Source organism: Cherax quadricarinatus, unplaced genomic scaffold (assembly GCF_038502225.1).
Source record: "Cherax quadricarinatus isolate ZL_2023a unplaced genomic scaffold, ASM3850222v1 Contig2289, whole genome shotgun sequence".
Taxonomy (NCBI): Eukaryota; Metazoa; Arthropoda; class Malacostraca; order Decapoda; family Parastacidae; genus Cherax; species Cherax quadricarinatus.
In genome coordinates, this window is record NW_027197315.1 from 7,030 (window position 1) to 23,954 (window position 16,925).

The window sequence follows — 16,925 nt, forward strand, 5'->3', positions numbered from 1 at the left end:
ACCACTCGTTGAAGGCATTTTCTTTACGAGATCGTCTTGGAACTTCCTTGCCTTTTCACATGTTATCGACTGCATAATACTATCTCCTGCTAACTGTTTTTGGGTAATCCACACCAACAATAACCTTTCCACTTCTTCAAGGATTTGCGATCTCTTTTTTGTCAGCATATCTACCCCCTTTTGCAACAACAGCACTCTTTATTTCCTTTCCCCTGGCCACGATCGAAGTGATGGTTGAATGGGGTTTGCCATACATTCTGGCAAGTTCTGTAACACGCACTTCCGCTCTCATATTTTTCAATGATTTCCTTCTTGAATTCGATCGTGTTCCTCGCTTTCTTTACCAAAGGGCTTGCACTGGCTTTCCTTGGGGCCCATGGTGACTTATTTAGCAGTTGCAAGCACAAAAAACAATGGATTATTATGAAATGTATGAACCTATGGCGTGATGGTTACATGCTGGTAAACAATGGCACACTGAATGTGAATGGTGCGGGAGACTGGCTTTGTGCGCGCGGTGACGGGCAGACGTGTACCGGACGGTCGCCGAATAACGAGTCCAGTCACGAACCGTGAGGCTAAATTTTGCTGAAAAAAACTTGCCGAAAGTCAGATTTCACGAAAGTCGATGCCGACGAAACTCGGGGGTCCACTGTACTGTATTTCAAATTGCATCAGTTGCATTTTTATGAATACATTATGAATTGATACTGTTGCACTATTTAGTTTTTAAAGAACTTGCAGTGACTTCAGTATAGTTCAAACAACCTGGAATGTACTTAAGGAAACTTTTTTTATATTTAGTAGTATAACTTTGATACTGTATTGGAAAAATGATATGTAGATTACAACTGTAGATACCATGTCATTCTATTATTTCTACACAAATAGGCAAAAGGGTGCTGAGTCACGAATCGCTACAATAGTCATTCGTGGATCTACTGATAATTATATGGATGACATAGAACGAGCTGTAGATGATGCTGTCAATACTTTTAAAGGTCTTTGTAGGGTAAGTAGAAAACTACTGTTGACCATTTTTTTCTTTATTACTATTTCTTCATGTCAATATATTAATTATGGTAAACCTAGTCCTTCTCTATACCTTCATTTCTGTCTTGTATGTCAGTTACATGATCATTGTTTTGCATCTTCCCTTACCTTCCATGACTCTACCCTCCTTCCTCCTGCCTCTTTTTTTTTTTTTTTTTCATGCTCCCCTCTCCTTTTCTCCACCCCTGCCTTCTTTCCCATTACCTTCCCCCATCTCTGTGCTTCTTACTTGTGCATCTGCCTTTGACCTCTTGCCTTCTTTCTTTACTTCATGCATCTTCCTCCTCTTCCCTGCTCCCTCCCCCTTCCTTCTCTTTCTCGCTTCCTGTCCCATCATTCTCTTCCTTTCACCCTGCCCAATCCTCCCCCACTCCCTGCCCCATCCTCCTTCCTTACTCCCTTTCCCATCCTCCTTCCTCACTCCTTGCCCCATCCTCCTCCTTCCTCACTCTCTGCCTCATCCTCATCCTTACTCCCTGCCCCATCCTCCTCTCCCACTCCCTGCCCCATCCTTCTCTTCCCCACTCCTTGCCCCATCCTCCTCTCCCACTCCCTGCCCCATCCTTCTCTTCCCCACTCCCTGCCCTATCCTCCTCCTACCCCACTCCTTGCCCCATCCTCCTCATTCCCCACTCCCTGCCCCATCCTCCTCCTTCCCTGCTTCCTGCCCCATCCTCCTCTCCCACTCCCTGCTCCATCCTCCTCCTCACCCACTCAGTGCCCCATCCTCCTCCCCCACTCCCTGCCCCATCCTCCTCCTCCCCCACTCCCTGCCCCATCCTCCTCCTCCCCCACTCTCTGCCCCATCCTCCTCCTCCCCCACTCCCTGCCCCATCCTCCTCCTCCCCCTCCCCCACTCCCTGCCCCATCCTCCTCCTTCCCTACTTCCTGCCCCATCCTCCTCTCCTGCTCCCTGCCCCATCCTCCTCCCCCACTCCCTGCCCCATCCTCCTCCCCCACTTCCTGCCCCATCCTCCTCTCCCACTCCCTGCCCCATCCTCCTCTCCCACTCCCTGCCCCATCCTCCTCCCCCACTCCCTGCCCCATCCTCCTCCCCCACTCCCTGCCCCATCCTCCTCCCCCACTCCCTGCCCCATCCTCCTCCCCCACTCCCTGCCCTATCCTCCTCTCCCACTCCCTGCCCCATCCTCCTCTCCCACTCCCTGCCCCATCCTCCTCCTTCCCTACTTCCTGCCCCATCCTCCTCCCCCACTTCCTGCCCCATCCTCCTCTCCTGCTCCCTGCCCCATCCTCCTCCTTCCCTACTTCCTGCCCCATCCTCCTCTCCCACTCCCTGCCCCATCCTCCTCTCCCACTCCCTGCCCCATCCTCCTCCTCCCCCACTCCCTGCCCCATCCTCCTCCTCCCCCACTCCCTGCCCCATCCTCCTCCTCCCCCACTCCCTGCCCCATCCTCCTCCTCCCCCTCCCCCACTCCCTGCCCCATCCTCCTCCTTCCCTACTTCCTGCCCCATCCTCCTCTCCTGCTCCCTGCCCCATCCTCCTCCTTCCCTACTTCCTGCCCCATCCTCCTCCCCCACTTCCTGCCCCATCCTCCTCTCCCACTCCCTGCCCCATCCTCCTCTCCCACTCCCTGCCCCATCCTCCTCCCCCACTCCCTGCCCCATCCTCCTCCCCCACTCCCTGCCCCATCCTCCTCCCCCACTCCCTGCCCCATCCTCCTCCCCCACTCCCTGCCCTATCCTCCTCTCCCACTCCCTGCCCCATCCTCCTCTCCCACTCCCTGCCCCATCCTCCTCCTTCCCTACTTCCTGCCCCATCCTCCTCCCCCACTCCCTGCCCCATCCTCCTCTCCCACTCCCTGCCCCATCCTCCTCCTTCCCTACTTCCTGCCCCATCCTCCTCTCCCACTCCCTGCCCCATCCTCCTCTCCCACTCCCTGCCCCATCCTCCTCCCCACTCCCTGCCCCATCCTTCTCCTCCCCCACTCCCTGCCCCATCCTTCTCCTCCCCCACTCCCTGCCCCATCCTTCTCCTCCCCCACTCCCTGCCCCATCCTTCTCCTCCCCCACTCCCTGCCCCATCCTTCTCCTCCCCCACTCCCTGCCCCATCCTCCTCCTCCCCCACTCCCTGCCCCATCCTCCTCCTTCCCAACTTCCTGCCCCATTCTCCTCCTTCCCAACTTCCTTCCCCATCCTCCTTGTTCCCCACTCCCTGCCCTGTCCTCCTCCTTCCCCACTTCCTGCTCCATCCTCCTCCCCCACTTCCTACCCCATCCTCCTCCTTCCCTACTTCCTGTCCCATCCTCCTCCTCCCCCACTCCCTGCCCCATCCTCCTCCTCCTCCCCAACTTCCAGCTCCATCCTCCTCATTCCCCACTCCTTGCCCCATCCTCCTCTCCCACTCCCTGCCCCATCCTCCTCTCCCACTCCCTGCCCCATCCTCCTCTCCCACTTCCTGCCCCCTCCTCCCCCCCTACTCCCTGCTCCATCCTACTCCCCCACTCCCTGCCCCATCCTCCTCCTCCCCCACTCCCTGCCCTATCCTCCTCCTCCCCCACTCCCTGCCCTATCCTCCTCCTCCCCCACTCCCTACCCCATCCTCCTCCCCCACTCCCTGCCACATCCTCCTCCTCCCCTACTTCCTGCCCCATCCTCCTCCTCCCCCACTCCCTACCCCATCCTTCTCCTTCCCAACTTCTTGCCCCATCCTCCTCCTTCCCAACTTCCTGCCCCATCCTCCTCCTTCCCAACTTCCTACCCCATCCTCCTTCCCAACTTCCTTCCCCATCTTCCTTGTTCCCCACTCCCTGCCCCATCCTCCTCCTTTCCCGCTCCCTGCCCCATTCTCCTCTTCCCCCAGAAGCCTAAGTTTGTTATATTAGAATTTTATTATCTTTACCACTTGAAAGTACAGATATCACTAAAAGTTTCAAATATATTTGTGGATATTATTGCTGGCTTATGATTTAATTGAGATTGAAATGAGAATTTATTAATAATATACTTAATATTCAAGATTAAATAGATGCTAATGTATGTTCAGGATTAAATGCTGAAGTGGGAGAAACTATTGTAGAGGGTGTGATGGATAAGTTTGGAGTGCCAGTGGTAAATAATAATAGGAGGCCTCTAATTAAGCTATGTATAGAAAGTAGTTTGATAATAGGTAATACGTACTTTAACCCTTAAACGGTCCAAACGTATATATACGTTCACTCGTGTAGCGCCCCAAATTTTTTGAGGAAAAAACAAACTTTTCTTTTAAAAGGAAAAAAGAGCCTATTGTGCCCAGGCATCCCCAATTATTTTAATATGGCACACAGTGAGTGCGCACACCCATTCTCTCATGTCTAGGTGACTCAGGCTTATTGTGGCAATGTTGAATGAATGACAAAGAAAACGTATATGTACGTTTGGGGCGCTACGCGCGTGAACGTATATATACGTTTGGACCATTTAAGGGTTAAGGAAGAGGATATGATGTTGGACATGATGATAGTTTCTTGGACTATGTGTCAGTAGAGATAAGGTTGGTGGAAAGACTACTGTATGTGCATGTATTTGTTTTTATGTTTGTTTGTGTGTGTGTGTGTGTGTGCGCATGTGTGTGTGTGCATGTGTGTATGAGTTTGTGTATGAGTTTGTGTATGAGTGTGTGTGTGTGTGTTTGTGTCGTAAGAGGCGACTAAAATGTAGAGAGCAAGGTCCTAGTAACCCCCTCTGTATAAATTACTAAATTTAAACAGAAAAACTTTCTTTTTTCTTTTTAGGCTACCCTGCCTCGGTGGGATGTGGCCAGTGTGTTAAAAAAGAATATATATTTTCCATCGAAGCTGAGTGGGGGTGACATATTTAGTTGTAGCCATAGTGAGTATAAGAATCACTTGGGGTACAAAAAGAAAATGTCACTGGTAGGCAAGAGAAGTGAAAGTTTATAAATTAAAGGAGGAGATATTGGGAGAAGGGTGGGTTAGAGAAGTACAGATAATGAGGAGGGGGGTAGAGGAGATATGGAGTTGATTTACGAGTGCAGTGTTAGTGTACAGCATGATTTTGTGGGTACAGGGGTGATTTATTGAATGATGAGGTAAAGAGGGTGATAAGAAAGAAAGTTGCCATGAAAAGTTTTTAGTGTTGAAGTGATATACAGAGGTTAAGAGTGATGTGGGATTGTAAAAGGAGAATTAATTGGAGAGGAATAGGAAAGGATAAAAGTTTTGGAGTGAGATAAATAGCTGAGAAAATCTAAGGTACAAATGGATTTAAGTTAAGAACAAAAGAGAGGAGCCATTAGATGGGGAGGTGAAGGTACTGGGAAGATGGAGGGAATATTTTGATTAATTGTTGAATGTTGATGAAGATAGGAAGGCAGTGATTTCTTGTATTGTGCATGGAGGTATAACAGCTTTGAGTGAGGAAGAATCAGATGTGACTCTGAGGTGTGTGAGGAAATTGGTAGAATGACAGGGGAAAAAGCAGCTGGAGTAGATGGGATTAATACAAATGTTAATAGCAGGTGGGGATATAGTTTTGGAGTCAATGGTGTATTTGTTCATGATATGTATGAAAGGGGGAGAGGTACCAAGGGTTTGGCAGAGAAGATGCTTAGCTCCTTTGTATAAGAGAAAAGGGGATAAAAGACAATGTAAGAGCTATAGGAGAATAAACCTCTTAGAACAGGGTCCCCAACCTATGGCCCGCGGGCTGCATGTGGCCCTTCTAGGAAAAGGATGCGAGTCCTTATGTGAAATTATGAATTCACTTTTATGTAGATTCCACGCTGCAGTGTCAAGAAAACTATGTGGCCCTCATCACATATTTGACCAGCAAATGTGGCCCACTTGAATGGGAAGATTGAGGACCACTTTGTTAGATTATATTGGGTAAAGAGTATGGCAGTTATTAGTGAAAGAATTAGTATAGGTAAAACAGTAGGATTGTAGAGAAACAAAGAGGGTTTAAGAAGGGTAAGGGATATGTAGATGAAATGTTTATGTTGACACACACAGTCAAATAATACTTAGATAAAAAAGAGGTACACAACCCGCACAGAGAAGAGAGGAGCTTACGATGACATTTTGGTCCGACTTAGACCATTTACAAAGTCAAATTAACGAAAAGGAGAGAAGGAGGGAGTATATATAGGCCAGGAGGTGGTAGTGGTAGTAGTGGGGAAGGTAGTGTTGTGGAGGTGTAGCCAGTCAAATACTAAGAAAGAGGAGCACTGCAAGGGAGCTAGGGGCCCACAGAGGGTAGGAGCAAGAACACAGAGGTGGGGGTGGGAATAAATAATGAAGGAACAAATATCCAAGGCAGAAGAAAGACAGCCTAAAGGAGAAAGAGGGAAGGGGAAGAGAGAGAAGAAGAAAAAGGAATCCCTCCCTCTTCCCCTTTCCTCTTTCTCCTTTGGGTTCTTTCTTCCACCTTGAGTATTTGTTCCTTCATTATTTATTTCTCCTCCTCTCTGTGTTCTTGCTCCTACCCTCTTTGGGTCCCTAGCTCCCTTGCAGTGCTCCTCTTTCTTAGTATTTGACTGGCTCCACCTTCACCATACTACCTTCCCCACTACTACCTTCTACCTCCACTACTACCTTCTACCTCCACTACTACCTTTTGCCTCCACTACTACTGCTACCACCTCCTGGTATATATATACTCCTCTCCTTTTCATTAGCATGACTTTGTAAATGGTCTAAGTCAGGCCGAAACGTCGTCGTAAGCCCCTCTCTTTTGTGTGTGGGTTATTTGTGTGTCGTTCCAGTCACAGTATTGTGCCTTTTTTTGTTATAATAAAGAGGTAATGAACTTCTCATTGCATTTATGACTTTAGGAAAGATGGTAAGCGTTTCTTCTTTTTTGGGTTGCCCTACTGTGGTGCGAGACGGCTGATTTGTTAAAAAAAAAAAATAGTTAATAGAGCAATGTTGCAAATGTATGCAACAGGTGATAGGTTACTTGAAGCATTACCCTTGATGTGAATAGCATTGTGCAAGTTAGGGTATGTAGGAGGGAGGGAGATTATTTTACAATAAAAGTAGGCCTTAGACAGGGATGTGTGATATCAGCGTGGTTGTTTACCATATTGATAGGGTTGTAAAAGAAATGAACACTAGGGTGTTAGGGGGAGATGTGGGATTGAAAGATGTTTAATCTGGTGTGGAGTGGGGGGTTGTCACAGTTGGATTTTGCTGATGACTCTGCTCTCTTGAGAGATTTGTAGAAGTTGGAAAGGTTGGTGAATGAATTTGGGAGGGTAGGAAAAAGGAGGAAATTAAAAGTAAGCGTAGGAAAGTGCAGGGTGATAAGAGTATCAAAAAATGTAGGCAATGAGAGATTGGATGTTAGATTGAGGGGAAGGAGTGTGGAGGAAGTAAATGCATTAAGGAATTTGGGAGTGGACCTGTTGGCAGATGATTCTATGATAGATTAGGTGAACCACAAAATTGACTAAGGTAAAAAGGTGGATGGTGCAGTGAGACATCTGTGAAGACAGAATTTTGTCTGTTAGCAAAAAAAGGAATGTAGTTGAGTATAGTGGTGTTAACACTGTTGTGTAAGTGTGTTAAGGATGGATGTCAAATTTTGCAATGAGGTGGTGGTTAGAGCCAATAGAAATGTTGTGTTTGAGGGCAATGTGTGGTGTGAATATTATGCAAAGAATTTGGAGTTTGAAGATTAATAGGTGTGAAGTCATCAGATGTATTATTCAGAGGACTGAGGAGGGGTTGTCAGGGTGGTTTGGGGATTTGGAGAGGATAAAGAAAAATAGGATGATTAGGAGGGAATATAAATTGGGGTAGAGAGGAGGGGTAAAGGGTCATCCTAGGAAAGGTTGAGGGAAGGGGATAAGGAAATTTTGAGTGCTAGGGGCTTGGAGATGTAGCTGACTACCTAGGGATTGGCAGAGAGCATGCATAGTTCCTTTGTATAAAGGCAAAGGGGATAAAAGAGAGTGCAAAAATTATAGGGGGATAAGTCTGTTGAGTGTACCTGGTAAAGTGTATGTAGAGTTATAATTGAAAGAATTAAGAGTAAGACGGAGAATAGGATAGCAGATGAACAAGGAGGCTTTAGGAAAGGTAGGGGGTGTGTGGACCAGGTGTTTACAGTGAAACATATAAGTGAACAGTATTTAGATAAGGCTAAAGAGGTCTTTGTGGCATTTATGGATTTGGAAAAGGCGTATGACAGGGTGGATAGGGGGGCAATGTGGCAGATGTTGCAAGTGTATGGTGTAGGAGGTAGGTTACTGAAAGCAGTGAAGAGTTTTTACGAGGATAGTGAGGCTCAAGTTAGAGTATGTAGGAAAGAGGGAAATTTTTTCCCAGTAAAAGTAGGCCTTAGACAAGGATGTGTGATGTCACCGTGGTTGTTTAATATATTTATAGATGGGGTTGTAAGAGAAGTAAATGCGAGGGTCTTGGCAAGAGGCGTGGAGTTAAAAGATAAAGAATCACACACAAAGAAGCTGCTCTTTGCTGATGACACTGTGCTCTTGGGAGATTCTGAAGAGAAGTTGCAGAGATTGGTGGATGAATTTGGTAGGGTGTGCAAAAGAAGAAAATTAAAGGTGAATACAGGAAAGAGTAAGGTTATGAGGATAACAAAAAGATTAGGTGATGAAAGATTGAATATCAGATTGGAGGGAGAGAGTATGGAGGAGGTGAACGTATTCAGATATTTGGGAGTGGACGTGTCAGCGGATGGGTCTATGAAAGATGAGGTGAATCATAGAATTGATGAGGGAAAAAGAGTGAGTACACTTAGGAGTCTGTGGGACAAAGAACTTTGTCCTTGGAGGCAAAGAGGGGAATGTATGAGAGTATAGTTTTGCTCTTATATGGGTGTGAACATGTCAGAATATGAGAAAGGTAACATTTTTGAAGGGATTCAGGGGAAACTGGTTAGGTGTACTTAAAGAGTCCTTGAGGCAGTAAGTACAGTGCCTGCACACTGAAGGAGGGGTGGGGATGATGTGGTTTGAAGGGTCATGTGAACTTTGCTGTTGGCACCCTTCTAGCAAGACAGTGATTGAATGAGTGACAGTGGAAGTGTTGTCTTCTTGTTGGGTCACCCTACCTGAGTGGGAAATGGCTAGAGTGTTAAAAAGTAAGTAAGTAAGTGAAAATTATTTGCAGGATGGCCGGTTTGTAGCAGGTGCAGGCAGCACAGAAACGGAGCTGAGTCGTCTCATAGAACTTTATGGATTACAGTGTCCTGGACTTGAGCAGTATGCTATAAAAAAGTTTGCTGAAGCCCTCCTTATTTTCCCAAAGGTGAGCATTTTATTATTTGTGTCAACGTTGAGTTGTTTTTAAAATGTGAATGCTGCATATACTTCTCTGACTAATAATGCTGTCACTACCCATCAAGTAATGGATCATTTAGCCCTTAACCCTTAAACTGTCCAAATGTAGATCTACGTTGACGTGCATAGTGCTCCGAACATAGATCTACGTCCAATTTTACATGCTTTCAAATAGAGAAAATAAAGGTCAGAGTGCTATGCATGTCAGTGTAGATCTACATTTGGACAGTTTAAGGATTAAACTGTCCAAACATAGATCTACATTTGTACCGCTAGCACTCCAAACGTAGATCTACGTTTTATTTTTCTTGCCTCCAAATTTTGCATAATTGGCCTGAGATGCCTGGTCAGTATAAAATGGGTCTTAACACTTTGTGTGTGCAGTATTAAAAAAAATCTGTGACCACTTAGTACTTTGTGGAGCACAAGTTCAATTGAGCACCAGCTAGAGCAAATAGCTTGGCAAACACCAGGGATTCAATGATGTCATGTCGTATTAACACTCCCCTTTTAAGAGGAAAATGATGGATGTGGCCACAAGTGTTCGTGGAAATAGCAAAAACCTCGATAATAATCCATGTGTAACATTTGTGCAACATCCTTTCATTTTTTATACCACTGGTAGTGTCCTCCTGCCAGAATGTCCCATAACCTATGCCCTATGTAAAGAGAAACAATTCTGGAACATGTGTAATATGTAATCGGCAGGTTGGCTGGCCGGCCAGCCGGCTGACCGACCAACTAACTAGTCGGCTGACTGACCGACGAACTGACCGACCAACCTGGGCTCTCTCTCTCTGTCTCCATCTCTGTCTGTCTGTCTCTGTCTTTCTCTCTTTCACATGTACACATAAGTATATACATGTATAGTGTAAATTACCTAGGATAACCCAAAAATTCCAAGCAAAGTGCGATACAGTGCTTGTAGATTTTTTTTTTTCCAACAAGTCTGCCGCCTCTCACCGAGGCAGGGTGACCCAAAAAGAAAGAAAAAATCCCGAAAAGAAAATACTTTCATCATCATTCAACACTTTCACCTCACTCACACATAATCACTGTTTTTGCAGAGGTGCCCAGAATACAACAGTTTAGTATATACGTATAAAAATACACAATATATCCCTCCAAACTGCCAATATCTCAAACCCCTTCTTGAGAGTGCAGGCATTGTACTTCCCATTTCCAAGACTCAAGTCCGGTTATATAAAATAACCGGTTGAGTAGGTCTTAGACAGGGATGTGTAATGTCACCATGGTTGTTTAATATAATTATAGATGGGGTTGTAAAAGAAGTAAATGCTAGGGTGTTGGGGAGAGGGGTGGGATTAAATTATAGGGAGTCAAATACAAAATGGGAATTGACAGTTACTTTTTGCTGATGATACTGTTCTTATGGGCGATTCTAAAGAAAAGTTGCGAAGGTTAGTGGACGAGTTTGGGAGGGTGTGTAAAGGTAGAAAGTTGAAAGTGAACATAGGTAAGAGTAAGGTGATGATTAAACGGATTATAATAAAGGGGGAAGCGCTAAACCCGGAGGATTATACAGCGCCTGGGGGGGTATGTGGAAGGCATTCAGGCTTAATTCGGGGAACCTTCCTTGAGGGGAGTAAGGTGATGAGGGTATCAAATGATTTAGATATAGAAAAATTGGATATCACATTGGAGAGGAGTATGGAAGATGTGAAGGTTTTCAGATATTTGGGAGTTGACGTGTCAGTGGACGAGTTTATGAAGGATGAGGTTAACCATAGAATTGATGAGGGAAAAAAGATGAGTGGTGTGTTGAGGTATATGTGGAGACAAAAAACTATCAATGGAGGCAAAGAAGGGAATGTATGAATGTATGTGGTACCAACACACTTATATGGGTGTGAAGCTGGGTTGAAATGCTGCAGCGAGGAGGTGGTTGTAGGCAGTGTGTGGTGTATATATTATGCAGAGAATTCGAAGTGTAGAAATTAGGAGGTGTGAGAGTTAATAAAAGTATTAGTCAGAGGGCTGAAGAGGGGGTTGTTGAGGTGGTTTGGTCATTTAGGGAGAATGATTCAAAATAGAATGACATGGAGAGCGTATAAATCCGTAGGGAAAAGAAGGCGGGGTAGGGGTCGTCCTCGAAAAGGTTGGAGGGAGGGGGTAAAGGAGGTTTTGTGGGTGAGAGGCTTGGACTTCCAGCAAGAGTGCGTGAGCGTGTTAGATAGGAGTGAATGGAGACAAATGTTTTTGTTGGAGTGTGAGCAGGGTAATATTTAGTGAAGCCATATAGGGAAACTGGTTATTTTTATATAGCCGGACTTGAGCCCATTGTTCCCGGCATTTTAATTGACTTACGACTTGCATGGCTTACGTAGGAAAGATTCTTATTCTACTTCCCCTTGGATATAAAAGGAAAAGCAATAAGAACAAGAAATATTAAGCTAATATCAAAGAAAACTCAGATAAATATGTATACATAAACATGTACATGTATGTGTTGTGTGACCTAAGTGTAAGTAAAAGTAGCAAGACGTACCTGAAATCTTTCATGTTTACAAGACAAAAATGACACCAGCCATCCTACCATCATGTAAAACAATTACAGGCTTGGCAGGATGGTAATACCTCCGTGGGTGGTTGCTGTCTACCAACCTGCTACCTAGGAGTATTAATATTATTGTTGTTGAACAGGTCCAATTTTGTAGCCTCCTACAAGAAAAGTTTTCAAAGAGCAGGTACCATTTGTTTTCCCCATATCACTTCTCTGCAGTGTAATATGGTATATGAGTACTGCAATTAAAAATTTGCATCCTAAAAATTATTTCTGTTGGCAATTATTATAGAAGTTTTGTAATACTTTTTTGAAAGTATTTATAATAATTTTTCTTTCCTTCCCCACAGGTTCTTGCTGATAATTGTGGTGCATTAGATCAAGAAACCCTGTCCAACTTGCTTGCTGCCCACACTGAAGGTAAAACCAATTTTGGTTTTGACTGTGAGGGAGATGGATCGTTTGTCATTGATGCAACAGAGAAGGAAATTTATGATCTCTACCTCACTAAATATTGGGCTCTGAAGTATGCAACCTCAGCAGCTAACCAAATTCTTCGTGTAGATCAGATTATTATGGCCAAGAGAGCTGGTGGACCAAAGCCCAGAGGAATGGGAGCTCAAGATCCTGATGATGATGAATAGTCACAATTGTAAACTATGTACTTTTGAACTCCTAAAGTAATTTTTCACAAGCTCATGTAAATTTGTTTTATCTTTGGCTGCTTTATTAAAATACTGGTTCAGTTAACAAACTAGTATGCTTTTCTAGTTTCAAAAGGTAATGGAAAAAAGCTTAATTTCAGCAGCTACTAGCTAATGTGCAGGCACTACATGACCCCTATGGGTTTAGTGCATCATTCTCAATATAAAAATTAGGAAACTAACCCAAGTTTCTTACATCATTGTTCATAAGGAAGTGATTTCAGTAAGCTTTATATAAAGTATATAAAGCTACTTTTTTTTACATTTTATTCACCATGAATACACCTGACTCCTTAATGACCTAGATAAGAATGAGACAAAAAGGATATTCCTTGATGGTGGTGAGTGGCTCAGGCTCCCAAGAATTGATTTTTCCCCTTTCCTCGTAACTGAACTTATGATTTGGTCTAAAAATAATACTGGGTTGAAGTCCTTTATGCCAGGCATAAAAGTGTAAATTAGATAACTGTTGGTAAGTGGGTTCAGCCATATGAAATTTTAAAAGGCTTGTCTTTACCCCAGTGGGATTAGCCTTCCCATGACGAATAATAGTTTAATGTTCTGTTAGAATAATAGTTTAATGTTGTGTTGTAATGTCACCATTATTGGTGACCAACAATACAGCAATATTGGGTAACAGATATGGGCTAGGATGGTTGTTAAAGTTGTGTAGTGACATGTCGATTATTAATAAGGGAGTTGTATAACTAGATGATGCAGGGAAGGTACATCATGTTTATGAGGTGGTGTATTGTCAGAGCTAGTATCGTTTGGTACATATGTTTGGGTTTAAAAGCCAGTCCTTCCTTGTTTAAGTTGAGGTGTGTCTTTGGTAAATGATATGACTTCGGTTTCTGTAGTCAACGGTGGTGGCAGGTATTATGACCAAAGAGGAAAATGGAGAGGGAAGAGGCATTAGCAGCTGCCAATATAGGAAGAGTTTAGCTGTTTCTTGAAATGAAGGGGTCTGCGTGGATACAAATATAGTAGTGAATTTTAGTGATTGTATTTCTGCAACTGTCTTAGATGCAAGACTTGTTGAGGTAGTCTTGGAGGAAAACATGAAGGGACAGTAGGTTGGTAAGGTATTTTGATGCCTTCTAGTTTGTTTTTCTTTGAGTATCTGGTGGAAGTGTTAAAAGAAGAGCTGAAGGAGACTGCATGGAGAATATGAATTTTAAAAAAAAGGTTGAAAAGTCGGAGGTAAAGACTTCATAAGGGTTGAATATTGGGGTGATTAAAAGGTTTGTGCTAGCATTTAGGATGTTGAGCTCTGGAGTGGGATATTTGTGGGATTTTTCCTTTGAGGCTTGAGCTGCATCACTGTTACAGGATGGACTAATTAGATATATAATGTTATAATTATGGCCTTAATTTTTTTAAGGGGTGGACCGATAAGCAGTGGAAGGCCTTGGTCGCATGATCAAAAGTTCAGCAGTGAGTCATCATATGACTAAAACCCACATCAAGAAACACTTATTCTGTTTTCTGACGAACCTTGCCTAATCTAAACTAGGATGAATTATGATTGTTTCTCCACAGACTGGACATCTGGCTACAATTAGCAATATCTTGCTGGGTGGCCAAAGCACCAGCATTGTTGAAGTGTTGATTTGAGCTCCCTTACCCCTCAAGAAGGGCTCTTGATCCAGGGAAGTGAACATATCCTCCCTTTATAAACCTGATTGCTTCTCATTCCACATGTGTTGAAAAAACATGTTGGATTAGCACACTTGATTGTTCCCAAATTGTATATCACCTGAATGTGGAGGTGGGGATGGAGTGGTTTGTATCCAGAGGTTTTTTTTTTTTTTTTTTTTTTTTTTAAACAAACCGGCCGTGTCCCACCGAGGCAGGGTGGCCCAAAAAGAAAAACAAAAGTTTCTCTTTTCAAATTTAGTAATTTATACAGGAGAAGGGGTTACTAGCCCCTTGCTCCCGGCATTTTACTCGCCTCTTACAACACGCATGGCTTACGGAGGAAGAATTCTATTCCACTTCCCCATCGAGATAAGAGGAAATAAACAACAACAAGAACTAGAAAGAAAATAGAAGAAAACCCAGAGGGGTGTATATATGTGCTTGTACATGTATGTGTAGGTGGGGAGAAGTGGGGATGGGGATGGAGTGGTTTGTATCCAGAGGTAGACACCTTTAATTCTGGGAGGGGGACATTTTTCTTAGCACAGGGTTATTGTGCCAGAGAACCCAGCATATCTTTTAACAATAATAGGGATACTTCCTCTTTTCTCTTAAATTTACTGACACTGCTGATGACATGGAACTAATAATGGATACACTGGATTTTTTTTTTAACTAGCCATATCCTGCCGAGGCAGGGTGACGTCAAAAGAAAAACAAAAGCTTCTCTTTTTTAAATTATTATTGTATACAGAAGGGGTTACTAGCCCCTTGCTCCCGGCATTTTAGTCGCCTCTTACAATGCGCATGGCTTTGGAAGGAAAATTCTGTTCCACATTCCCATGAAGATAAGAGGAAATAAACAAGAACAAGAAATAGAAAATAGAAGACAACCCAGAGAGATGTGTGTATATACGTATGTGCTTGTACATGCATGTGTGGCATATCCTAAGTGTAAGGAGTAGCAGCAAGACGTACCCGAAATCTTGCATGTTTGAGACAAAAAAGACGACACTAGCAGTCCTACCATCATGTAAAACAATTACAGGTGTGCGTTTTACACTCGCTTGGCAGGACAGTTGTACCTCCCTGGGTGGTTGCTGTCTACCAACCTACTACCTAGATTGTGGAGTGTAAAGAAAAAACAAAGGGATGGTTTTACTTGTGATTTGTGTAACGTGACTGAATGAGCACGGCAGTAGCACTACTGACAGTGAGTTCAGTGCTAGAAACAAGAATGTGCTTTAAGTGGGAATATATTTGAATTGCTGAATTGCCAGTTAACAGTGTTTTGTAAATATAGTAAACTAAATTACAACATCTTGATTATGATAATCGAGATCTCATATATTTAAGCACTGTCTCATGGCGAAGACTGAGGACACCTGGAGGTTATTCTGGGGATCAGCACCCCCACGGCCCGGTCCATGACCAGGCCTCCCGATGGATCAGGGCCTGATCAACTAGGCTGTTACTGCTGGCCGCACGCAGTCCAACGTAAGAGCCACAGCCCGGCTGATCCGGCACTGACTTAGGTATCTGTCCAGCTCTCTTGAAGGCAGCCAGGGGTTTTTTGGCAATTCCCCTAATGCTTGATGGGAGGCTGTAGAACAGTCTTGGGCCCCGGACACTTACGGTGTTTTCCCTTTAGGTACCAATGGCACCCTACTTTTAATTGGAGGGATTTTGCATCGCCTGCCCAGTCTTTTCTCCGCTAGTCAATATGGCTTTCGTAAGGGTCGTTCTACCATAGACCCCTTACTACGCTTGGATACGTATGTTCGTAATGCCTTTGCGAATAATCACTCGGTTATTGCCATATTTTTTGACCTTGAGAAGGCATATGACACAACTTGGAGGTATAATATTTTGGCCCAGGCCCATTCCTTAGGCCTCCGAGGCAGTCTACCATCCTTCCTTAAGAACTTTTTAACTGACAGACATTTCCGTGTTCGAGTCAATAATGTTCTTTCCCCGGACTTCGTCCAAGCTGAAGGTGTCCCTCAGGGATGTGTTCTAAGCACAACACTTTTTCTCCTTGCTATAAATGATTTGGCCTCTGTTCTTCCACCCAATATTTGGTCATCACTCTATGTTGATGACTTCGCTATTGCTTGTGCAGGCACTGACTGTCATCTTATTGCAGTTTCTCTCCAGCATGCGGTCGACCGTGTTTCCACTTGGGCCACCACGCATGGGTTTAAATTTTCAAGTACCAAAACTCACCAAATTACTTTCACTAGACGCTCTGTTATCTCCGATCATCCTTTGTATCTCTATGGCTCCCGTATCCCCGAACGTGATACAGTCAGGTTTCTAGGCCTTCTCTTTGACCGTCGGTTATCCTGGAAACCTCTCATCACCTCTGAAGGCAACTTGTCATAGCCGGCTGAACCTTCTTAAAACCCTTGCTCATCTTTCCTGGGGAGCTGATCGTCGAACTCTGCTTCGCCTACATTCAGCCCTCGTTTTATCGAAACTCGATTATGGTGACCAGATTTATTCCGCGGCCTCTCCTGCTACTCTCTCTAGCCTTAACTCTATCCATCACCAAGGATTACGTTTGTGCCTTGGTGCTTTTCGCTCTTCCCCTGTTGAGAGCCTCTATACAGAAGCGAATGTTCCATCCTTGTCTGATCGCCGTGATGCCCATTGCCTTCGCTACTATGTACGCTCTCACGATCTACACAGTCCTTCCATTTATAGAATGGTCACACCGATATTAGTAGACA

General features: G+C 44.4%; 1 protein-coding gene across 1 annotated transcript; it reads left to right on the top strand.

Annotated features, from left to right (window-relative positions):
- Positions 1 to 891: 891 nt before the first annotated feature.
- CCT8 (chaperonin containing TCP1 subunit 8) lies at positions 892 to 12,804 on the top strand (the record flags this gene model as incomplete). The annotated part of the gene is given in 3 exon segments (XM_070081310.1): positions 892 to 1,012; positions 9,155 to 9,292; positions 12,199 to 12,804. Coding segments are annotated over 3 exon segments (553 nt in total), but the record flags the coding sequence as incomplete, so codon positions are not given.
- Between the last annotated feature and the right edge of the window lie 4,121 nt (positions 12,805 to 16,925).